Source organism: Ruditapes philippinarum, unplaced genomic scaffold (genome assembly GCF_026571515.1).
Source record: "Ruditapes philippinarum isolate M1 unplaced genomic scaffold, ASM2657151v2 ctg2745_1_1_1_1, whole genome shotgun sequence".
NCBI lineage: Eukaryota > Metazoa > Mollusca > Bivalvia > Venerida > Veneridae > Ruditapes > Ruditapes philippinarum.
In genome coordinates, this window is record NW_026855150.1 from 194171 (window position 1) to 220914 (window position 26744).

General features: G+C 33.5%; 1 protein-coding gene across 11 annotated transcripts in view; it reads right to left on the bottom strand.

The window, feature by feature from the left end:
• Positions 1 to 26744, bottom strand: part of LOC132742280 (basement membrane-specific heparan sulfate proteoglycan core protein-like) — a 171500-nt gene that overhangs the window by 101291 nt on the left and 43465 nt on the right. For 7 of the 11 annotated variants that reach the window (XM_060730646.1, XM_060730641.1, XM_060730640.1 and 4 more), the window contains exons 3-12: positions 23780 to 23948; positions 18529 to 18680; positions 15764 to 16270; positions 14764 to 14895; positions 12395 to 12439; positions 7599 to 7846; positions 6316 to 6526; positions 5542 to 5655; positions 4934 to 5014; positions 2903 to 3019 (exon numbers count right to left, since the gene is read on the bottom strand). In XM_060730646.1, the coding sequence (XP_060586629.1) occupies positions 2903 to 3019; positions 4934 to 5014; positions 5542 to 5655; positions 6316 to 6526; positions 7599 to 7846; positions 12395 to 12439; positions 14764 to 14895; positions 15764 to 16270; positions 18529 to 18680; positions 23780 to 23948 (1776 nt within the window). The remainder of the gene's footprint in view (positions 1 to 2902; positions 3020 to 4933; positions 5015 to 5541; positions 5656 to 6315; positions 6527 to 7598; positions 7847 to 12394; positions 12440 to 14763; positions 14896 to 15763; positions 16271 to 18528; positions 18681 to 23779; positions 23949 to 26744) is intronic. The other 4 variants (XM_060730647.1, XM_060730642.1, XM_060730638.1 and 1 more) reach the window with 3 other exon arrangements.

Here is a 26744-nt window from a genome sequence, read left to right on the forward strand (position 1 = left end):
GACATTTGTGTACCAGTTGATGTAGGTCTAGACCTGTGTGCAAATTTGAAAACAATATCAAGTGTTGCAACTGATGCCTTTCACTTGAATCAGGCTCAGAATCATTCTGAGTATATTTCTTTATAATCCTTCGCATATTTTTCCCTTGATCTATGTAAAAATTTCAAGATTTTGTTTTCCAGCTTTTTGACCTCAGTGGTGCTCCTTGAACAGTGATAATTTGACCCTACATTTAACATTGGCCAATATTATCATCAAACAATACTCATAATTTAAATAAAATATATGTTACTCAATTCAACTATCTTAATGTAAATTGTGAAATAACAAATGCCGAGACTGTAATAAGATGCATCCTGATTCCTTCCTTATTGTTTGCCTTACTTTATAAGATTATGACTATAATTATTTTAGACTATTTAATGATTCCTAAACACACTTTATAGTCATAAATCAACAAGCAAATTTGTTGAATTTATATCCCCCGCCGAGTACTGGTTATTATTAACACAACAACTGAAGACATAAGGCTTTATTTATATATTAATCATGGCATAAACAGTAATATTCTTTGAACTTGATAAATATTCAGGGCAATAACAGAGCCATAACTTTGTGTTAAATAGTAAAATCTGGAAACGCCAATGAGATGTATGCATACTACATAACTAATCAAGGGCCACAAATCTGAGTTATAAGTATCTGACCGAAACAAGGCGACTATATGCACATCTCCTCTTAGTATACCATAAAGTTTCATTGAATTCCAGCCAGTAGTAGCAGAGAAGTAGCGAGGAAACAAAAAATTTTCTATATGGATACTGCATAACTAAACAAGGGCCATAACTCTGAGTTAAAGAGTCTGACCGGAACAAGCGGACAATATGCGCATCTCCTCTTGGTATTGAAGGTTCCCATAAAGTTTCATAAAATTCCAGCAAGTAGTTGCAGAGAAGTAGTGCGGAAACGATTTTTACTCTATATTAATACTACATAACTAATCAAGGGCCATAACTCTGAGTTAAAGGGTCTGACCGCAACAAGCCAACGATATGCACATCTCCTCTTGATATTGATGATTCCCATAAAGTTTCGTTGAATTCCAGCCAGTAGTTGCAGAGAACTACTCCGGAAACGATTTTTACTCCATATGCATATTGCATAACTAATCAAGGGCCATAACTCTGAGTTAAAGTGTCTGACCGGATCAAGCCGAAGACATGCGCATCTCCTTTTGGTATTGATGGTTCCCATCAAGTTTCGTTGAATTCCAGCCAGTAGTTGCTAAGAAGTAGCGCGGAAACGATTTTTACTCCATATGCATACTGCATAACTAATCAAGGGCCATAACTCTGAGTTAAAGTGTCTGACCGGAACAAGCCGACGATATGCGCATCTCCTTTTGGTATTGATGGTTCCCATAAAGTTTCGTTGAATTCCAGCCAGTAGTTGCTAAGAAGTAGCGCGGAAACGATTTTTACTCCATATGCATACTGCATAACTAATCAAGGGCCATAACTCTGAGTTAAAGTGTCTGACCGGAACAAGCCGATGATATGCGCATCTCCTCTTGGTATTGAAGGTTCCCATAAAGTTTCATTGAATTCCAGCCAGTAGTTGCAGAGAAGTAGTGCGGAAACGATTTTTACTCTATATGCATACTACATAACTAATCAAGGGCCATAACTCTGAGTTAAAGTGTCTGACCGGAACAAGCCGTCGATATGCGCATCTCCTCTTGATATTGATGATTCCAATAGTTTCGTTGAATTCCAGCCAGTAGTTGCAGAGAACTACTCCGTAAACGATTTTTACTCTATATGCATACTAAATAACTAATCAAGGGCCATAACTCTGAGTTAAAGGGTCAGACCGGAACAAGCCGACGATATGCGCATCTCCTCTTGATATTGATGATTCCCATAAAGTTTCGTTGAATTCCAGCCAGTAGTTGCAGAGAACTACTCCGGAAACGAAATTCGGACGGACGGACGGATGGACGGACGGACGGCCTAAATGGAATAAAGGGCCATTTCTTTTGTTATTTTCTATTGTTTAATAGAGGGCCAATGGCCCCTTATTCTACTGTTACGGAATGAACTCTATTGTTCTCTTTTGTTCTGTTTACAGTTAGATGGCTATTCGGTAGTGCGGAAGGACGGACTGACAACGGCAAAACTATATCCCCCTCCCGATTACATCGGTGGGGGATATTAACACATTAGATCAGTAATAAACATCTTTTTTTCAGACCAAGACAAAGAGCCCTTAAATTATGTAAATTTCTTCAACCGCTAGCACTAAATATGACCCTGAAACAATTGAACCGCCACATTAGGACTTTTGTGCATGTACACTTTATCTTGGACATTGTGCTTCTCCTTTGTACAGGCTAATTTAGCTAAATGATCCTCATAAGAGATTAAGCATGAAAAAAGATATCACACAAATCACCGAAAACTAACAAGTGTAGGAACATGCATGATGACTGATCATATGTGGACATTCCTTAATTAAGTAAATGCAAACAATGAGAAATATGAAAGAGAAATGTGATTTAAATTTCAAGAGTTATTACAGTCCAAGTGCCATTTTATAACAATTTTTATGTTCTCAAGTAATATATGTTAATTGATTGCCAATTTTGTAATGAATTCTTGTCAACTTCATAACTTGAACCTATTTTTCTCATTAAGCTGCCAAGGTTACATCAAGTACTGCCAACTTTATCATTTTGGATTTACTAATATTTCAAGTATTTCATTTTATTACAAAGTTTCAAGCATAAATGATAAGATTAGAATGTACATAATGTAATATGTTTTAAACAAAAGCATAAAGAAAGCACAGAAAAATACCAAAACATTCTAAACCCAAAACTCAAGTTAATACAAAAGCATACCACAGTTTGCTTCATCAGAAAGATCTGAACAATCAATTCTTCCATCACAAAATGACGAAAAGCTGATACATCCACGACCGTCTAAACACTGGAACTCATTCTCTCTACACACTTCAACTGTACATGGCAAACAAATAAACAAGCATGCCTTTTATATGGAATACACCCAGAAAATAAATAAATCAAGCATATCTGATGCAAAATAATAAAAGCATTAACATATCACAGTGAACTTGTCAACTAATTTGTTTCTTTTTTCAATATGTGAATTGTTCTATTGCAGTATTGCCATTCCATTTCGGTACATCATTTCTATTATATCAGTTTGGCACTTCTATTTTGTAGCACTTCTATTTTGTAGCACTTCTATTTCAGTAAAGAATTACTCATGCTAAATTCCTAACCAAAAAAAGGTAACAACTTTAAATGAAATATTTCAAAGAGTCTGCTTTAAGAAAGGACATGATTTTACAGTAATGATGTCAGATTTTACAGTAATGATGTCAGATTTTACAGTAATGATGTCAGATTTTACAGTAATGATGTCACTGTGATATGCTATGTTTGATAATGGAAGCAAATATTGAAATGGTTAAATAAGTAAAACTCATGCATGGCATTTTGGCCAAGTACAATCTTTCCCTTCATGACATTTTGGCCAAGTACATTCTTTCCCTTCATGCCATTTTGGCCAAGTACATTCTTGCCCTTATAGTTCAAGATGTCATATTTAATACAATGTTTACTATTTTAATCTCCTGAATTTGTGTAATGAATTCTCCCAGCTTTGAATTTGGAACAGTCCATTCAAAATTTAATGTATTTCAAGTTGAGTAACTAACAGTAAAGCCAGATCAGACTGCAAGAACATGCAGGCTTGCATAGCTTTATACAAATGGTAAAGGCTCATCACTTTTGGTTCAAACAGGAGCTTTATACAAATGGCAAAGGCTCATCACTTTTGGTTCAAACAGGAGCTTTATACAAATTGCAAAGGCTCATCACTTTTGGTTCAAACAGGAGCTTTATACAAGTGGCAAAGGCACTTCACTGGAGCTTTATACAAATGGCAAAGGCTCATCACTTTTGGTTCAAACAGGAGCTTTATACAAATGGCAAAGGCGCATCACTTTTGGTTCAAACAGGAGCTTTATACAAATGGCAAAGGCTCATCACTTTTGGTTCAAACAGGAGCTTTATACAAGTGGCAAAGGCAAATTACTTTTGGTTCAAACAGGTCAAAAATTTAGGCCGAATCATGGAAATTTTTACAGTAAAAGTCCAACATAAAGCCATGCATGAGCTCCTTTCCTATATTGAAATGTTATTTATGAAATTATAATAATTTATAAGTAAAATGTGTACTAAGAACAGATATTTCAGAAAGAATTCTGCCGTAATAGTGCTCTTCTATAAACTATATATACTCTATATTAAACATTAAGAATCATATTTCCACAAAAGCATAAAGTTTTTTTTTTTACTTAATGGTTTAAACTACAAACAAATAGGTCTCAGTGTTAATATGTAAATAAACAAAAACTTGGAAAATGGGTCAAATTTCAATTTTACATTTAGGCATTGGTTTTTAATTTTCAAGACTTTGAAAAAACATTCATCATTTACTTTGCCTCATGCACAAAAATTAAAATCACAGCCTTAAAAGAAACAAATAAAGAGAATTTTGCATGCCCTAAAAAGAAAATTATCCATTAAGCACATAATAGTCATGTTCGTACATGTGAAACTGTTTTCTCAAGTTAAAAATTCTTCAGCATCTGATTGGTTATTTATTGGAAAATATTTATAAACAACCAATGAAAACGCTGCATTCTCAAAAGGTCTTGGATTTCTGACTTTAACTTATTAATAGTTATTTGTATCAATGCATTTCAGTGGTTGACAAAAAAAAAGTGGGCTTATCAATTCTAGACAGATATTGATATGAAATCAAGTTGGTGCGTGACAATTCATGAGTAGGGCGGGGGGATGATGGGGGTGCCAAATATTAGGAGGATAGAAGTATCTTACCACATCCGATAGCTTTTTCAACACAGGCGACGGTCCCATCAGGTTGAGGGCAAGCCTCGAGTCCTTCTGGACATGTTGTTCCTGTAATAAAAATTTAGGATATACAAAATGTAGAAAGAATAACTATTGAGATGGCATTGCTAAAATAAGGATTTAACTCACTACAGTGTTGGAGCAGTACCTATAGATGCTTGCAGAAGTCATGGTCATAAAGTTTTTAAAAAAACAACATGCTTTTTGGCAGTTCTTACATTTTTATTCATCATTATCGTATATATAAATCTGTGTGAAGAGATGTAAAAGATGTTTTAAAGTTCATTCGGTAGGGTGAAAATGCCAGATTTTAACATTTAATCAATCAAGCGTCTTATGTGATATATACCAGAATACGGTATTAAGTGTGGTGCTCCAATATTTTGTTTTAGTCTCGCCCCTAAAATAAATATCCGGAATAGAAACTTGAAGAATAATGCTTACTGGTAACCTGTTGTTTCAATACTTGTACCAATCATGTTGAATTATAAACATAAAATTTGTGTGGAATAAAGACAATTTTGTCACAAAAGATTTGTAAATAAAAAAAATCACAAAACAAAAACAAAACTTGCCACAGAATCGCCCCTCATCAGAGCCATCTGCACAATCGGGAATATTATCACATCGCTGACTGATATCCACACAGCCTCCATCAGTACACTGGAACTCACCCGGCCTGCAACCAGCTAAAATAACCCAACAACAAATCATCATTCTATTTTATGAATTATTTAAATTCCAGGTGTAAAAGAATGGTTACTCTGTGCCCATGGAAACTTTAATTAATGATAAGTAGATGGGTTAAGATGGACCCTTATCTCTTTTAAACAATACATGGCCCAAGATTGCTCAACTAATATCTATCACATTGAGCAAACTTAGTTAAGGTTAATTAGATGCCATAAACCAAATGTTTTAGCCCTTATAATCCCCTTGTGCTTAAAGAAATTAAGCTTTTTGCTTATGTTTTCCCTGCATTAATCTATGTAAAATCAAATTACCCAACTGTCATGATTTGAAGAAAAAACTTGATAGAGGGCTACTATACCCTGCTGGACACTAATTATCTATTATGACCCAAATTGTAATCTCATCAGAAGATACTACACACAAAATATATAAGCTCTAGGCCTTACGCTTAAGGAGAAGATAAAATTCAAAGAGTAAACTTTAAAATCTATTTTTACTTTTGTGACCCTAGAACCAACTTTGGTAGAGCTTCATAGAAAAAACATCCTTTTTTTTTGGGTTGGGTTTTGTCGTACAGTATAGGACATATGGTGACTTTCCAGTTTTTTCAGAAGAAAGTGCATGTGTATTTCACAGGATGTACGAAACAATCTTACCATTGGCTGTTCTGAAAATAAACGCCCTAGGTTCCGACGCCCCAATCTGGTTGTTTGCACTTATCTCTACCTGATAATAGCTGGCAGGCTGAAGGTTACGCAATATGTAGTTGTCAAAGGTTGATTGTACTTGAACCTGTGTTACGTCTCCGAGGGAACGCTCCATTATATAAGCACCTTCTGATGTTAATTCACCACTTCTTACAGTGACCTGTTTAAAAAAAGATAATTATATAACAATGGTTTGCGGGAGTTTTTTGGATAAAAATAATTAGGAATATTCTGCAGCATTCCTGGAATGATAAGAAAATTATTTCTTTTCCCACATTTTTCCTGTCCATTTTTGCTGACGTTTAATCTTAATTCTTGCTTAAACTATTCAAACATGCTTTATTATCATTCATATCAATTCCTAATGCAATAGGACAATACTAAATTAAAGTTACATACTTATGCTGTGTTAACGCTTGTATGTTAAACAAGAGCTGTTGGTAGGACAGCAACGCTCGACTATTCTTAGTGCTTGATAGTAAAAGAAAATGCTTGATACAGTTACCTCCTCCTGTTTAGAGGTTGGGGCTATGATGGTGAACAAGTATGCAAAGTTTCAAAGCCCTATGTCAATGGACTTTGAAAATATTTGAACTATTACAAAAACTTTAACATAAGTGGTTACGCCAACGCCAACGCAGACGCCGACGCTCGGGTGACTACAATAGCTCTACTTATTCTTATCGAATAGTCGAGCTAAAAATTCTACGTTAATAAGGGGCATAACTCCAAAAATATTGATTTCAGAATTATGTTCCTTGTCTAACAACTTCACCTTGTCATAATAAGCAGGAATCCTAAGTTTCATGTTGATAACTTTAAAAAGGTTTGAAATATGGACTATAATTGGACAGCAATAAGGATAACCATGCTGCAGCAATCTTAATAGCTCAACCTTCTTTTCTTTATAGCTTCTATTTGACATGTATTTTACATGTATTTGAGTTGGTAAAGCATACTGAATTGTGGAAAAAGCTTCTGCCTCTCTGAGGTTTGAACCAGTGCTCTTACGTGAAAATCGGTCAATCTATTACAACAAAATACTCAACTGGTAATCTCCTCCAGTCAAAACAGAGTATTCCCCCTTTTATATATATATTCTGTTGTCCGAAGAATGACTATTGTTTTACACTTTCTGATTCAGCTGATTAGAAAGAAAATTACAAATAAGAGCCTACTTCTAAAACAAGGAAGCAAACAAAACTAAAATGTTACAAAGAATGTAAATTTACCAGTCTATATTTGATTGTGTAGGAGACAATGTCACCACCTCCAGCTTGTGGTCGAACCCATGAAATAGTGTACTGGTCCGACTCCCCACTGTCACGATATGATACTATTCTAACTGGTCCTGGTCCACAGCTGCGCTCGTCCGAGTTGTCACCACAATCGTCGACATAGTTACAGACAAACTGGAGAGGGATACATTGCTGACTGTTGGCACAGCGGAACTCATTTTCTTTACATGCTGATGCAACCGCTGTAGATAAAAGATTAACAATATCATAACATGTAACCTCTACTGGTTTGAGAGACAACTCCGACGCATAGATAACCCCAACACTTGGTTAAAGTTTTTTATCTATCTTTTTTGTCAACATACAAGTACATGGTCACCTAGTAATAAAGGAGAAGGCCAGACTGCGATGAGATTTTTAAATTTGGTAATTCTTTAAATGTATTTTTGTTGACCACAATTTTTTGTTACAAAAAGGCAACAAAACGTTCTTTTTTCTAAATTTCATGAAGGTAGTTAGAATTGCCTTGAACACAGGCTACTGACATGGGAAAATTTCTTTCACAATTGTTAAACTATCAATTAGGCTTAGATAAAGCATATAAAATGTACAAATAACTGATTTATTCTAATTTTCAAGCTAGTATTTACTTTAAAATTAAAGTGTCGACTTTATCTACTGTCCAGGGTTAATTTTAGAGACCATGTTTTGGATACTTTATTGAGGACCTACCAGTTTCCATTTCAATAAAAGAAATTTGCATATGTTTATATATGTTTGAATTGAACTTGGTTTGGATGGGTAAAAATTTAAAATATACACAAAAATAAAAAAGTTATTGCAAAAAAATAGTGATTTAGTTATCTCTCCAACCAGTAATGTATGAAACTTATTCAACATATAACACAGATTTTTAAGATATTTATTGAATGCTAAATGTTGGGAATTATTACAATATTAATACAAAACTTTTTTCACCTTTATTTCAGATTTTCATTACCACTTTTTGTTTTATAAACCTTTACCAACATATTAATCACCGTATATATCCTATTAAATGCAACAAACAGTAACCAATATATGATAATTGTACACTCACGATTTTAATTTTCAAGCAATTCTTTCTATTATGTAAAGTTGTGAAATAAACTATGAAAACCTAATGTTATATATTATCATCATGATAATTCAAAACAGATAAAATGATTGCTATTTTATACCACTTTAATTTTACGAGCAAAAAGTTTCAACATTTCAAATGTCTAGAAAAGCTGTTACATAAGTAAATTCTATATTAAACTTTGTAAATTAAAATTTTATGGACGCACTTTAGAATTTTTAAGTTTTTGTTGTTTTCAATTAACGCAACATCAGCGTAATGTTGTAAATAAATACACATTTTTTCCATTAACATTCATATTCAATATAATTTAACATAACAACACATTTCGTTATTTATGCTTTCTCAAAAAAAATAGAAATTGTCAAATACACACTTGTAGATTTAATTCGAGTATTTTACCCAGCATGCAATTTATGATAATAAACGGCAAGAGATGCAGACATTCCTAAATTAGCATATTCAAATCATTATAACAGTGAGAAGTCTTGGAGGTGGAAAATGAATTAACGCCCTATCTCTTTCAACTATCTCAGATACATACTGCAGTTTTGCATCCGCTTGAAAAAATGGTCCAGTCTAGAATACTTTATGAAATATCAAGTAAATTATTTTCACCGTCATTTTTTTTTTTCACTACATTATCCCATTTGTCAAGTTTGACAGAAACAGTTTGAGAAAAAAATTCATGTAGGGGTTTATAATGTCTTTAAAAGCAATGACAATTTTGATAAATTGGGTCAAAACCCACTACAAAATTATGTACATTTGACACATTTTTTCATCACTTTTTCACTTTATGTCTGACAGTCTATATAATGAATGCATTAAAAAACCATAAACTGTGAAGTAATCAAGTAATTACATTTGAGCCGCGTCATGACAAAACCAACATAATGGGTTTGTGACCAGCATGGATCCAGACCAGCCTGTGCATCCGCGCAGTCTGATCAGGATCCATGCTGTTCGCTTACAGACCCTATAACAAGTAAAGAAACTGATAGCAAACAGCATGGATCCTGATCAGACTGCGCGGATGCGCAACTGGTCTGGATCCATGCTGGTAGCAAACCCATTAAGTTGGTTTTGTCACAACGCGGCTCAATTATCATCATGATAATTCAAAACAGATAAAATGATTGCTATTTTATACCACTTTAATTTTATGAGCAAAAAGTTTCAACATTTCAAATGTCTAGAAAGCTGTTACATAAGTAAATTCTATATTAAACTTTGTAAATTAAAATTTTATGGACGCACTTTAGAATTTTAAGTTTTTGTTGTTTTCAATTAACGCAACATCAGCGTAATGTTGTAAATAAATACACATTTTTTTCCATTAACATTCATATTCAATATAATTTAACATAACAACACATTTCGTTATTTATGCTTTCTCAAAAAAAATAGAAATTGTCAAATACACACTTGTAGATTTAATTCGAGTATTTTACCCAGCATGCAATTTATGATAATAAACGGCAAGAGATGCAGACATTCCTAAATTAGCATATTCAAATCATTATAACAGTGAGAAATCTTGGAGGTGGTAAATGAATTAACGCCCTATCTCTTTCAACTATCTCAGATACATACTGCAGTTTTGCAACCGCTTGTAAAAATGGTCCAGTCTAGAATACTTTATGAAATATCAAGTAAATTATTTTCACCGTCATTTTTTTTTGCACTACATTATCCCATTTGTCAAGTTTGACAGAAACAGTTTGAGAAAAAAATTCATGTAGGGGTTTATAATGTCTTTAAAAGCAATGACAATTTGATAAATTGGGTCAAAACCCACTACAAAATTATGTACATTTGACACATTTTTTCATCACTTTTTCACTTTATGTCTGACAGAATAATGAATGCATTAAAATACCATAAATGTGAAGTAATAAAGTAATTACATGTATTTATATCTATACATGATACTAGTGCAAGAAGAAAAGAATGTTCAGACGATCAAATTCTAATTGTTTAATTTTTTGTTAACTTTGATCTAAAATGTTTGTGTTTTATTTGTGTTTTTTCCCCTTTTACTTTGTCTTTTCCCCCCTTTTTTCCAAGTTTCTTTTTTTTATCTTTTTTGTGAATGTTTCTCATTCTCTTTTTGATTTTATGCATAAATTCTTATTTCTCTATATTTCTCTCAGTGATCAACAATTGTTAAGTATTTACCATAAGATACTGTGGAAGTCATTTTTAAAATTTTCTTTCTTTTTTTTTCCAGTTAGCAAGTCACCGTAATGGGAAGATAGACAATATGGCTTTTCCACGATATTACTATTGTCCTTATACATTGCATATATTAATTATTAGAATAAAAAAATAAAAAATTAGAAAAAAAACTAAAAAGTCTTATCACAAAGAAAGGAAATGAAAAAGAAGTTAAAAATCACAAGACTAGAAAGGTTTCACATAGAGTCTAAAAATCCTAAAATCAGGAATAATCCAAAAACTTTAACTAAAGAAATTAAAATTGGGAAAAAATAAGCATTGATTTTTACATTCCTCAAACTGTAAATCATAGCAAATAAATATTAATTTTTGTATTTTTTGTCCCCACAGCCAGTGCAATATATGTGAATGATTTAAGCAGAATTATTTTTCCCTGCTGAAGAATTCATACTGAAAATTTATATCAAGAGTGAATGATAAAAATAATAGAAATTTTGTCTTAACAAAAATGGTTAAAAAGCATTAAGCAAGAAAATGCCCCAATAGCAAATCATTAGACATAAAAAAATATAAAGTAAAAACAAAAGGTATCTGTGTCAGGTGACTTTTCTTGCCCTGATGCTAAGATATCTTTTTAAAAGTGACAAATTAATTAAAGGAATTACATTACAGGATATCAAAATTTCATCCTCACTAGTATAAAAACCATTCTAAAATAATAACTATAATATGATGAGGACAGTGATGGAAATTAGCAGCAAGAAAAAGAAAAGAAAAAGATTTTTCTGGAGGTAGTAAAAATTGCCAATTTACAGAGATGATTGTTTTGGTTACTAGCCCAACTTGCTTGTATACTTTATTCTTAAATCTTGTTACTGATGATGATGCTTGTAAAAACATTAACACATCATGATGATAACATGATGATAATGATGATTCTGGTGAAAATGACAATAATGATGATAATGATGATGATCATGATGATGATGATGGTGGTAACAATGATGATGATGATAATGATAACGATGATGTTGGTGGTAATAATGATGATGATGATAATGATGATGCTGGTGATAACAATGATGATGATGATGATAATAATGACAATGATAGTGGTGATGATAACAATGATGTTGATGATGATGATAATAATGATGATGATGATGCCGGTGATAATAATGATGATGCTGATGATAATGATGATAATAATGACAATGAAGGTGATAACAATGATGATAACAATGATGATGATGGTGATAATGACAATAATGATGATGATGATGATGATGATAGTAACAAATCTAAAAGAAAAAGGAAATAACTGTTTATAAGCAGAGGCAATAATTCCCCGAGTCATCAAGATAAAACAAGCAAAGGCAAGAATAAAATGTAGTTTATAGCCAATTGCAACCATTCAAGCTTAAGATCTATACCAATAAAAATAAAACCCAATATAAATAAATAATCAAATTAATCATTGATGAAATACCTCCTGAGGCACCTAGAAGTATACCGGTTTCTTTTAATCCACTTCCTATAATACAAGTGACCATTGAGAAGTAAAAACACAATTATAAGAACTTCACTGTTCAAATCATAACTCACCCTATTTCGTCACCTTAGTGCAGTAATCTAAAAGGAGTTACCCTGTCATTGCACTAAGGTGATGATTTGTATATTATTAATGGTTTTATGTACTAGTCAATTGTAAAGCCTTCACCTACCCCTTCAAAAAGTACAAGATATTCATTATAATGGGAAAAAAATAAAATCTTTTCAAGATTCACTGCTACTTTAGAGAAATTGATATAAAGTCAACAACATAAGATATGACTTACTAGTATTGATACAAGTTACTTTTATATCAGTGATAAAGAATACTTATTAAAGGGACTCCACTGAGGTTTTTTTGTCATGACATGACTGGAAACATTTTTTCTCAGATTTGTGTACCATTCGATGTAGGTCTGGACCAATAACTAATGTGCAATTTTTCAGCTTATTCCCTCAGCCTGTTTTTCCAGAATAATTATTTTTATTGTGAAAAATAACCAAAAAGAGGGCCATCATGGCCCTGAAATCACTCACATGTAAATAGGGCCCCCGGGTGGGGCAAATTTTTACCCAAGGGCTTTTATTTGAACAAACTTCACTAGAAGATATTTCAGGCTTAGTATCTAAACTCTAGCTCTTTGGGTTTTTAAAAGAAGATTTTTTAAGTTTTTATTATACACATACAAGGAAAATCAATGATCCCCGGGGCGGGGCAAATTTTAACCCAGGGCCCTTATCTGAACAAACTTGGTAGACACCCATTAGAAGATGTTTCATGCTAAATATCTTAGCTCTAGCTCTTTGGGTTTTTCAAAAGAAGGCTTTTTAAGTTTTTACTATATACATAAAGGGAAAAACAATGACCCCCTGGCACAGGGCCAATTTTGACCCCAGGGCTTTTATTTGAACAAGCTTGGTAGACACTCACTAGAAGATATTTCATGCTTAGTATCTAAACTCTAGCTCTTTGGGGTTTTTTTAAAAGAAGGCATTTGAAGTTTTTACTATATACATAAAGGGAAAACAATAAGCCCCTGGCGCAGGGCTAATTTTGACCCCAGGGCTTTTATTTGAACAAACTGTAGACACTGACTAGACAATGTTTCATGATTAATATCTAAGCTCTAGCTATTTGGGTTTTTTAAAAGAAGACGTTTTAGGTTTTTACTATATACAAATAAGGACCCTCCAGGGCGGGGCTTATTTTGACCCCATGGCATTTATTTGAACAAACTTGGTAGACACTGACTAGACGATGTTTAATGCCAAAGATTTAAGCTCTAGCTCTTTCGGTTTTTTAAAACAAGATTTTTTAAGTTTTTTCTTTCGGTAGGCATGACAACCAGAGTTCTGCATGGAATTAAATTCTTTGAACAATTATTTAAGTTGACTACCAAAGGAACATTCCTGAAGTTTGGATGAAATTTGCTCAGTGGTTTATGAGGAAATGTCGTTTAAAGTAAAAGTTTAAGGACGGATGACAGATGGTTAGCGGACAAAAAGCGATCACAAAAACTCACCTTTGTGACAGGTTAGCTAAAAATAAAAACTCAAATCTGGCTAAGAATCACACAAATAAATCAATTTTGTATAAAAATTATAAGGAGTTAATTTCTTTGTTATAGTTTGCAAATCTTTCCCATTTTGCAAGTGCTTTACTTGATATTTGAATTTTTTTCAAATTTTATGTTATTATGCCTTTGGACCTCGGTGGAGTTCCTTTAAGGTACAACAAATGTACTTCAGATGTTATACCAAAACATTAAAGGGACTCCACTGAAGTTTTTTGACATGATGGGACTGAAAATATATTTTTCCAGATAAATGTACCATTTGATGTAGGTGTAGACCACAAATATTTATGCAAACTTTCAGATCATTCGCGTACTTAGTTTTTCCATAATAATTATTCAAATTGTAAAAAGAATGACCCAAAATGTAAAGCGTTTAAACGCTTTTCACTCAAATTAGACTAAGAAAAGCATAAAACTACGATTTTCGATTTACTATAACGTATATTTCTTAACTATCTTTGCATATATTTCTGTTTAAAGCGCCCCAGTTCATTTATGTAAGAAAAATATTAACGTTATGTTTTTAGGCAGTGGAGACCCTTTAATTTCATTTTGAATCCATGATGTCAGGGTTGTCAATAAAATTTATCTTGAGAAAGGTTATTTTTGGTTTTATCACACAAATTTTGAGGCGGTCCAAATTGCTTTTGAGATGGCAATTTTAGCCTGCAGCTGATGCCTAATGACAACGCTTTTAGTACTGAAGGATAAGGGTTTTTCCTCAACTTACGGCAATTTTCCTCATCAGAACCATCGTAGCAATCTGTTTGTTGATCGCAATAGTAAGATAGGGCTATACATTCACCATTGTTACACGTCCATTCATCATCACCACATGCCCTCGGTGGAGCATCTGTTACCACTGAAAAAAACAACAAGTGAGCCGCGTCACGACAAAACCAACATGACCAGCATGGATCCTGATCAGACTGCGCAGACACGCAGTCTGATCAGGATCCATGCTGTTCACTTACAGACCATAGAACAAGTAGAGAAACTTATAGTGAACAGTATGGATCCTGATCAGACTGCGCAGATGCGCAGACTGGTCTGGATCCATGCTGGTCGCAAACCCATTATGTTGGTTTTGTCACGGCTCAAATACCAAGAAGGCCGTGATGTTTTAATTTCAAAACTCATCAAAATTTCACGGTGAGTATAGAAAAACTATTTCACTTGCAGCAAATGCAAGTCAGTTAAATTTAACTTATCATTTTACCTTCTGCTTTTTACAGCTTGTGCAATAAATTTTTATATTTTTAAGATTTTGCTATGAAAAAATACATAATCAAATCAAACCAGACATGCTATTATGACACATCAGTGACATCACTGCCGAATTATGTGCTGTCTTTTTTGCTTTTCCTATCAAAGATCTTAGACCAAAATCCATTATACCAACTGTTTCAAACACATAACATCAAATTACTTAATTCATTCAATTGATAATTTTTCATTATTTCATTTGAAAACCGAAATTAAAGTTAGCATTTCTTTTTAATTTAAGTTGCATCAAGACTGTAAGTTAAATGGCAATTTTCCAGCTTTACTAGTAGATGAAAACATCAGGTGCCCCTCTGTGCAATGTTCAGTCAGAGGCTGTCACTGAAGTAGAACTGCTAACATTCTATAAAGCCAGCTCGATTGCTTCCTCACATGAAAGAATCCAAAGTCCCTAGCAATAGAGATAGAAAGAGTGTCTAAGTATAAAGTTTGCTTGTTTATCTTACCAGGCACATTGAGGTAGGACATGTCAGCCTGCACAGCAAATAAAACTTTTGTTTCAGTATTTTCAAAGTCAGCAATCTTGAATGGAGCTCCTGTCATGATATCTTTGGCGTACATTTTAAGCCGATAACCTTGATAAAGTTCAAAGTCCGTTACACCTGGCCCTGCTTCTGTGGTGAATGCCAAGTTGCCTCCCCTGTCGCCTTCACGGTTGAAAATTCCGATGAAATCGCCTTTTTTAACAAGTATCGGTTTTGCCAGCTCAAATCTGTCTTTTGTCAAGCGTGGAATTTCTGTAGCCTCGATAAGACTGAAGTCTGTTGAGGATGATTGTCTAAATACACCAATAAACACTGTTTCACCGGGAAATTCTCGTTGGAAATTCCATGCTGTTATATAACCGTTACAAGGGAAAGCATTGTTTATCATCAAGTAAGCATAGCTGTCCGGGAATGGTGTTGGGAGTTTTCTCGGAACTGGTCCAACTCTTGGTGAACACGTGGTTGTATCTGAAACAGATAATTACAGTCTTATTAATGACTGTTCCTGGATATAATGTGACATGTTGAATGTGACATGTTGTTTTAAGGTGGTAGACATTTATACTTCGAAATTAGAGTTCAAAACATGGGACCAGGATGTGGTAGACATTTATGCAAAATTATTTAAAGATCCTTCAAACACATGACAAAGTTAAAAGGTCAGACACAAATGTGTGTACCTTTTAACTCTAATTGTGAAAATGTGAACATTCAAATTGTGTGACCTTGACCTTTGAGGTACTCGGACATAGAGTCCAGACACCACACAATTCATCTTGATGTGCTTGACATTTAAGCCAAGTTATTTTAAAATTCTTCAGTGTATGACAAAGTTACAGTCCAAACACAAATGTTGCCTAAATGGGGACACAAAGACAAAGCGAAGATGCGATTTTAATATGCTGCCCTTACGATGCAAAACAAGAGGGCCATAATGGCCCTGAGGTCGCTCACCTGTATATAGGCCCCCCAAACCCCCACCCTCAACATTGCAGGGCCAATTTAACCCAAGGGCTTTTATTTGCACAAACTTGGTAGACACCCATAAGAACATGTTTCATGCTAAACATCTAAGCTCTAGCTCATTGGGCTTTTTAAAAGAAGATCTTTTTTAAGTTTTTACTTTGCACATATAGTTAAAAACAAAATGGGGCCGGGCCAGTTTTGACCCCAGGGCTTTTATTTGAACAAACTTTGTAGACACTTACTAGAAGATGTTTCATGCTCAATATCTAAACTCTAGCTATTTGGGTTTTTTCAAAGAAGATTTTAAGTTTTTACTATACACATATAAAAAAAATCAATGACCCCCGGGGCGGGGTCAATTTTCACCCCAGGTCTTTTATTTGAACAAACTTTGTAGACACTCACTAAAAGATGTTTCATGCTTAATATCTTAACTCTAGCTATTTGGGTTTTTTCAAAGAAGATTTTTTAAGTTTTTGCTATACACATATAAGGAAAATCAATGACCCCCCGGGGCGGGGCCAATTTTGAGCCCAGGGCTTTTATTTGAACAAACTTGGTAGACACTTATTAGAACATGTTTCATGCTAAATATCTTAGCTCTAACTCTTTTGGTTCTTTAAAAGAACATTTTTTAAGTTTTTAATATATGCATATAGGGAAAATCAATGACCCCCTGGGGCGGGGCCAATTTTGACCCAAGGGCTTTTATTTGAACAAACTTGGTAGACACCTATTAGAACATGTTTCATGCTCAATATCTTAGCCATAGCTCTTTGAGTTCTTTAAAAGAAGATTTTTTAAGTTTTTACTATATGCATATTGGGAAAATCAATGACCCCCCGGGGCGGGGCCAATTTTGAGCCTAGGGCTTTTATTTGATTAAACTTGGTAGACACTTATTAGAACATGTTTAATGCTAAATATCTTAGCTCTAACTCTTTTGGTTCTTTAAAAGAAGATTTTTTAAGTTTTTAATATACGCATATAGGGAAAATCAATGACCCCCTGGGGCGGGGCCAATTTTGACCCAAGGGCTTTTATTTGAATAAACTTGGTAGACACCTATTAGAACATGTTTGATGCTCAATATCTTAGCCATAGCTCTTTGAGTTCTTTAAAAGAAATTTTTTAAGTTTTTACTATATGCATATAGGGAAAATCAATGACCCCCTGGGGCGGGGCCAATTTTGACCCCAGGGCTTTTATTTGAATAAACTTGGTAGACACTCACTAGAAGATGTTTCATGCCAAATATCTAAGCTCTAGCTCTTATGGTTTTTTAAAAGAAGATATTTAAAGTTTTTTCTTTCTGTTGCCATGGCAACCAGAGTTCTGCATGGAATTAAATTCTTTGAACAATTTTCAAAGGTGACCACCAAAGGAACATTCCTGTGAAGTTTGGATGAAATTGGCTTGGTGGTTTATGAGGAGATGTCATTTAAAGTAAAAGTTTACGGACGGACGACGGACGGACGACGGACGGACGACGGAAGGACGCCGGACGGACGCCGGACGAAATGCGATCACAAAAGCTCACCCTGTCACTTTGTGACAGGTGAGCTAAAAAGTGGTGGCTACCTACATAAACTACAAGTGTCTATAAATTAACAGGTACCCCTGTCAGCACAATTTTAGCTTTTTCAAGGACAATTACAGTTTTGACTTTTTCCAATATGAATTCATCAAGAAAAGCAGTTTTGACATTATCAAGGGCAAACACATATCGTTTTGATCTACTTCTGCTACAGACTGGTTACCTCTTATTCTACGGAATTCAAAGCCATCAGGACTGGTTCTGTATCCACTAAAGCTGCCACTATTTAACATGTCTTTCAATAGCTGAATAACCTCTTCTTCTGTCTGTTGACCATCTGTATCAATATCAAAGGTTACCATCAGTGACCCCGGCCTGAAATGACAAACAATCTTATATTTTAAATATCCACAAGTAAATCTTGCTAACAATATACCTGTACAATTAACTCACTCAGTGCTACTAGTACATGTAAAATTGGTTAAAGATAATGGCAAAGTAATATTTTAATTTGTTATCAAACCTTATACAAAAATGTAATAAATGCTCAACCACACTTAAGACACCATGTAATCGACTACCTGAAGCATAGGAGAAAAAGTCAAACAATTGTACAAAATAAAGAAATTTGCCTTTATTGCTCAAATTCAGAGTCACTTCATGATACTGAATGGAGTGTGCACTAGTCTTTGCTAGTGTATGTTCTTGATTCCACAGACAACATATTCATTTACTGCCTAAAATGTGCTTGAATTTATACAGATGATATTTTGGATGCATAACAGCAATTTTGTCCCACATTTCCTATGGCATTCTAGTATCTTAACCTTAATTTTTAGATTTTATCTGGCATTCCAGCACTTTTATCTTATTTTTCACATTCTATCTGGCATTCCAGCACTTTTACCTAAAATTTTACATTCTATCTGGCATTCCAGCACTTTTATCTTATTTTTCACATTTCATCTGGAATTCAAGCACCTTTACCTTTTTTTCACATTTTATCTGGCATCCCGCACTTTTATCTTAAATTTCCCATTTTATCTGGCATTCCAGCACTTTTATCTAAATTTCTGCATTTCAGATTACATAATGCCATCATTTTAGCTTGAAGTTTAACAATTTAGATATAATACTTATAGTTTGGCCTAAAATCACAAAAGATGGCACACACCAGCACTTCTACCTGAAAATTCTGACTTTTAAGAAAGCATATCAATTTTATTTTGCTTTAAATTCTGAATACAGCATGCATTGGATTAGTTGTCTTAAGACATTTAATAGAAAAATACTTTTATACAAGCAAACTTTTCCCAGAATCATTTAACAGGTAAGTGAATTTCCCCCTCCTCTAATTTTCAATTACATGTAACAGTATTTCACTCTGTAGGACCTACTAATTAATTGAAACAAATCATTACACAGATTGTTAAGTAGAGGTTTGATTTGAAACAGAGACCATGTTAACATTTCAGGGAGATCTCCACAAATTGTGCTCACTCAGCAAGAAACCTATTGCCAACATTTAACCAGCATTAATTACTCATCATATAACCAAAGAAAATTAACATCCCTAGTTTGTTAATCAAAAAAAGAATTCAGAGCAACAGAGTGAAATTTCTTTCTTAAACATATGAATAAAATAGTCCCTGTAGCACTCTGGCAAGATTAGCAAACTGAGATAACGACTTCTAGTCTTCTTGAAGTACCAGCACACAGCCAGACCAGCCTGTACTTAGGTGAAATCTCACCAAATCTCTCTGTCAGTTCCCTGCTCAATTTTGACATTTTTCCATACAATAAAAACCCCTCATAATGACCTAACAATGGACAGTACAAGGTTCAAAGCTGGGTATGTCTGATATAGAAATTTCAAGGAGATGGGGGGGGGAGCGCTAAAAAAGTTCTAGTTGATTGAACACTTGTTAGGGTACCATACTAACAAAGATAAGATACAGTGAAACCTGTTCTAAGGACCATCTCTGAAGTCTAAAATAAAAACCTACATACAGTCACACCTAAACTACAGGCCACCATTTTATTATCCAACATTTATATAATCATAAACACAAAATGACCTTCTTTGAGAGACCACCTGTTAACAAAGGCCCACTGTGTTTTTTTTGTGTTTTTGTTCATTTCCAACAAGTGGTATAAATTTCATAGACAGCATTGCCTGTACATGTGTACATGATATCATATAAATTCATCATAATTTATAAACTGGGGTATTAAAAAAGTTTAAAAGAATTAAACATAAAGAATTTTACAAAAGTTAAACAATGTTTTACCAAGAGAAATTTTAATCCTGTGTATTTAATATCAAATAAAGTGTAATCTCAATCTTGCAGAGGCAGCAATCCGGGCTTATCAGTAAATTGCATTTCCAGAAATTATAAATACCATTTGGCAGACACTGGAGATTTCTCTGTTTTGGTGATACTTATCTTTATAACAATAACAGGTGTATTCACTAAATTTCATAAGAAAAATTTCTTAAATACATCTGTTATTCTAACATGTTTTGAAAGAATTCCTTCATAATGATTATAAAAAATTTGAAAATTTACAAATTTTGACTTAAGATCTTTTAAAATACAGATCTAGCTTAATTAATGTAACTTAAGCTCTTGTAAACAAATATATAAAAAATTGTTATTGACACATATATTTTGTTAATATTTTTGTCCTTGCTTTTTGGTTTCTAGAAATACTGGGATAGTTTGGGGTTTTTTGGTGTTTTTTGTTTTTTGTTTTTTTCATTTTGAGACATTTCTTTTTAGGACTACAGATACCTTCAAACTGGAGAGCTACTTGTTATTATCTTACCCCCACATAAAAAATTTAACCTTAAATTTGCTAATAACATAGTGTAATAGTCAGTCAGTCCTGTTTTGCCTTTCGGGAAATGTACAATTTTAAGAAATTTTAATAAATAAAATGATACCAATGAAGAAATAGTAAGACGGCTGTCCCACAGTGTCCTGGACAATTAGGGCTGTAAAGCAAAAATATAACGTCTGAGCATGTTCACTCAGCAATAGCATAATAAATATCAGTAAAATCTTTAAGAAGTCCGTTGAGTATTTTGTATTTTAAAACTGTTGTCCATGACTTAATGGGACAGCCCTTGTATAAAGTCAGGTGGGAGTATATGAATATACAGGTTGGCCTAGATTTATACTGGTAGCACAGGCAAGTTACTGTCACCCCTAGCAACTAAATAGAGAAAAAACAGAATCTCTTAAGAATGCCTAAAACCTTCCAATGTCAAAGAACAGGCTAAATCCTTTGATTTAGCAGATTAAAGGTTGATTTCAGGTGCAGATGCAGCCTGAATTTATCTTTAAGACAAGGCATTATTTTTTCATGGGGTATTGTACATAAAAAGGTATTAACTAACATTACGGAGGCTGTACGCCAAAAACCTGTAACAACTGTAAAGTGAAGAGAGGAGATACAACAATTTTGCATGAAACCTTCGATTAAACAAACTGCTTCTTTTTGGCTTTCAAGTGAAACATTACACAATCTTAGGGTGGATCAGTGCAGATTTTATAAGCTGTATTTTCTGATGAGAAAATTAAGATCATTATTCTGGTGTCTACAAGAAATATACAGGGAATGCAGACAAAACAACACATTCATGTCAGAAGCTTTATCCTTCCAAAATCGCAGAGTTGAATCATAAATTTTTGCGGGTAGATAAATTTTGTGGATTTTTGCATTTAAAAACGGCTAAATTATAAAACACATAATACATGGATTTTTTTAATACGTTCAATTTCAAAATCAGCAATGCTTTCTAAGTTTTTATTTATACACATCTAGTAAAAGAAGTAACAAGATATCCATGAATCCATGAAAATATCAGTCCCACGAAAATTACACCATTGTTGATTGTTGCGAAAGCACAATGGCAGATAATAGAGATAAGATTGGTTAAAGACTGTAGACTTTCATTCACCTACCCTGAGCTATTAACGTCAATGATGTCATACATAACAATACGTGATGTGACTGAGCAACCATGATGACAAAAATCTGAATGACATTGAGAAATTGTATTATCCATTGAGAACTAACATCACACTTCTTTCATGAATCATTCTTCTTGACCCTTAACCACTGTGCATGTCAACCTTCCATTTTTTCAAATTAAGCCACATTTCAATATGGTTCACAAGAGGGGGGGGGGCGGGAAATAATAAGACAAAATGATTGTCAAATTGTCTGAAACCAAAACAACAGAATGGCTATTTTTGGAGCTATTCCCAGCCCGATCTCAGTGAAAAATGCTGTAATGTAAAGTAAAGGGGCTGTCAGGGTACAGTATGGTCGGACAGAAAGAATGAGCCAACTGCCACGTTTGATGCACGCTGCAGGCATATAGAATGAAGATTTTCACTTCTCCTACTCATAGACATGTATAAAATCAAACAAATCATATATTATAATGAATAAAACAGACATTTCTGACGTAATCTTTGAGTTAAGCTATATAACTTTTCTCTTAAAACTGCACTTGCATTTATGTTATTTACATCTAAAGACTTATTGCATGTTTTTTTTCCATCTCCCTACAGCATTTGGAATGTACGTTTATTTATCTGATATGATTTCATATCGTTTTGGTGCAGGTTTTACGGATCATGGTGTACTCGTTTTATTCCGATTACATCCCGAGAGAAATATAAACTTTCATTTTTACAATAGAATTATACCAGATGTATGTTTTTGTTAAAGAAAAAAAGTAAAACAGCAAAACATGCAACCACGAAATTTTACAAAATGCTGTTGAAATATATTTTATTACAATCACTGTGAAAAAACATAATAAATTTCTGACACAATTAAACGTTTTTTTGAAGACCACTTCTTAAAAAAAAAAGAAAAAATTATCGTGTCACTGAAAATCAATGGTCACCATTTTGTTTTCTTTTCCCTATATCAAAAATCACGATGCAAAATTACTTTCTTTTAAAGAACCTCAATAAAGGGCAGTCTTTTAAAAGTTTCACTGTACTAAATTGAATATTTTGTCAACCTTTAACCTGCTGTCAATTATTAATTGGGGAGAAATCATGATGATAATTTCAAGTCACTGTAATCAGCTGGGGTAGAGCCAGGTCAGACTGCAAGAATATTCAAGTGGCTGCTTGGCCGAGTGGTAAAAATAACGCATCAGACTACAGTAATCTAAGAATTGCTGACCGTGTGGGTTCAAACCCTGTCAGGGGCAAGCTGTTATTTCCTATAGCAAGATACTTGACATTTATTGCTTAGTACCAGTTTGTGTTCCAGAAATGGTTTAGTGTTTCAATAAGCTTATAACTTCCACCACAATAGAACTAAAATATAAATTTGTATAAACTAAGGATATTCAGGCTGGCCTACCTCTATACTAGTACCAAAGGTTAATCGGTTTTGGTACCAGCATGTTAAGGGTTTGTTAAGAACATGTATACACTTACTGTAAATCTACAATTCTTATTCTAATAACACCAGGTAAAGTATTCATCAGGTTTTGCAAGGCAGTCTGCAGCTGTTGAGTGATCGCAAGCCCTCCGATATCCCGACCGGCGGCTTGGATCTCGTCCGTATACTGTAAACTGGTAATGTTGATAACCGCCCTAAACAGAGCTGGAAAAAAAAGAATATGATAATATGCAGTCAGTGTTTATGGTTTATGGCAACACCCACTATTTCAATGCTATTTGTTACTTTCTTGACATATATGTTAATGTTCGATTCATTCATACAGATCATGTTCCTGGGAACTAAGTGGTATGTAACTTTCCAATGGTGCTTCTGTACTTTTCTCATAACTGCTTGCACATTTTAGTTTTGTATAATTTGTAACACAATGTTACTGCATAATTATGTTCAACAAAGTTTTACGCCATTGACAAAAATTGTGCAAGTATACCAGTAATAGGAACAGTGAAGATTTTGGAACCACTGGAATTTGAAAATATTTGCCTGGAATATAGATTGTACTTTCATTAATCATTATATTACAAAAATCTAGAAACATATTGACTTGGGCAGAGCTGTTAGTGGTCCATAAACAAATGTCATGTTAAAGCCCAACTTGAGCATTCAAAGTGTTGTAATAATAAACTCTGATATCAAGTCGCTTTTTGTAAAGGAATTTCATGTTTTCCTCTTGCTGTATTACAAATTCCTTAATAAAGATTCTTGACAGGTTATATGGCTGTGTATAAATGGTTGTTATCAATATAATCCTTGTCTGGCAGCTTGGTTATATATATCTAAGTTATATTTACAACCAGCCATTTATATAGGGCCATAATTATAACCTGTCAAAAAATCATTTATAACTATTAATATTTATATTAAACTAAAATTGGGCTACTGAGTTGATGCTAGTAGTAGTAGACTAACCTGACATCAAAGTAATTGCCAATTGTTATAAAGAGCCCATTACCTAAATTGAATCATGAATAAGATTTATTACATGTACTATACAGGGGTTGCGTGTTATTTATTGACGGACAAAATTACATGATTAATAGGTCCCTTGTTATAACCTGATGTCTATTACCTCTAGTCATGCAACCAACCAATTTAAATTCAATTAGTTTGAATTTTAGTCTTATATCCCAATTTACATACTACCTTAATAAATAGATGCTGGTGTTCTATCACTTTAGTTGACTTATGCTTTTAAATAAAATATATGAACGTGGGTTTAAAGACAATATTATTTCAGGGGTTCACACTTTAAACTTGAGATCAGTTTACGACCAAAATCAATTTTCTTCTCATGACTTGAGGCAATATGTAAATATCTTGTAACATACTTTATCTACATAGCTTCCTGAATTACCAAAAATATCAAAGCTAGAAATCTTTTCAAGAGTACAGGCAAAAACAATTGAGGATTTAGTAGTAAAATTGAAATTCTGATGGGAAGTCATTTTCTTATTTTCCATAGGTATAAATGTTAAATTCAGGGATTTTGGTGTTTTTAAATGCAACAAAATACTCAACAGTATAGAGTCTGGATATGCAAACTTCACAAACATGCATGCTTAATTGGCTCCAGTATTGGGTTGTTAAAGTAATAACCTTAGTATGATCCTAGTCAATGGCATCAGAATAGAGCCATACCAGCTTGCACATCTGTGCACCTCTGATCAGATTGTATGCTTTTTGTATGTTTTATTTTATTTTCAAACCAAAGCACCTCACATTTATAATTTACATGTAATAAATCCCAAATACAAAGAATAAAAAAGACTACTTGTAAAATTTTGAAGGCTGAAGAAAGGATCAATCAAGCTAAATTGGATGCACAAACCATACAACATTTTCAGGGAAAATAATACTTATAAGTCCTGGCTGAATGGTGTGTGCCTGCACAGGTCTTGTGGGTAGAGTCTTTTGTGGCCAGCAGGGTGGGGATTAAGACTCTACATTATTAAACATTAATTTTATACTTCAGAAACCTACTGTTCAAATTGTAAATGATTTGTGCAATGAATAATGTCCTTTAAGTGGTATTATTATACTGCATTGTAAACTCATTAAAAAAATTAATAAAGGAAGAAATTATATTAATTAATTATCAAAAAATCAATCTAAATATAGATATAGTATAGATGCCATTGTGTATCAAGTGGTTAGCATAGCAAACATTATAAATCATGATAATGTTGGTTGTTAATTGCTTGTTATGAGAAATGCTCTAATACTGGGAACACCCAGTTTCAAACATTCTAACTAACATTTCTGAGTCATTCTAGCTCATTTAAGGTACCCATTGTTAAATGCCAGAAGTTCTTGAACCTGACAGTAATTGTTAAATAACCCAGCACCACCCCTTCATAGTAGCCACACAATGCTGGTGAAAACATATGTAACAAGCAGAGGCTTATCAGCAAAACGCTTGCAGCAATGATTTTTTGTTTTTTTCTCATGGATTATACAGGAAGAGATCTGCACATGCCATTAATTGTTACAGATAAATCATCTGTCTGCATGAAGTTATGTCTTTACATATTTGCCTCAAGGCCAGAAATATTTCAAACATTGTGCTGGTTGTTTTTTGCGCTTAACAAAAAACAATATAACAGTTCCATTTCGACATAGCTTGTCGGTAATGCCAAAACTCTGAAATAACTCAATTCAAATTTTCTAAACATTTATAAGTTGCTTTGTAACAAAAGGATGCTGACAGGCTTCCATAGATGACCTTGACCTTGAAACTTTAATTATGCTATTATGTTTTTAAATTAAATTTTTGAACAGTTTTTTGAAAAGGAGAATCTGTTTGTTTCATTACTATAAGGATTTATATCTAGTATTAAGAATTGAGTGAAACTAAAGAGATTGAAGCACCACACTAAATACCGTATTTCGGTACATACTGGACAAGGCACTTGAATGATTAAATGCTAAAATCTCGCATTT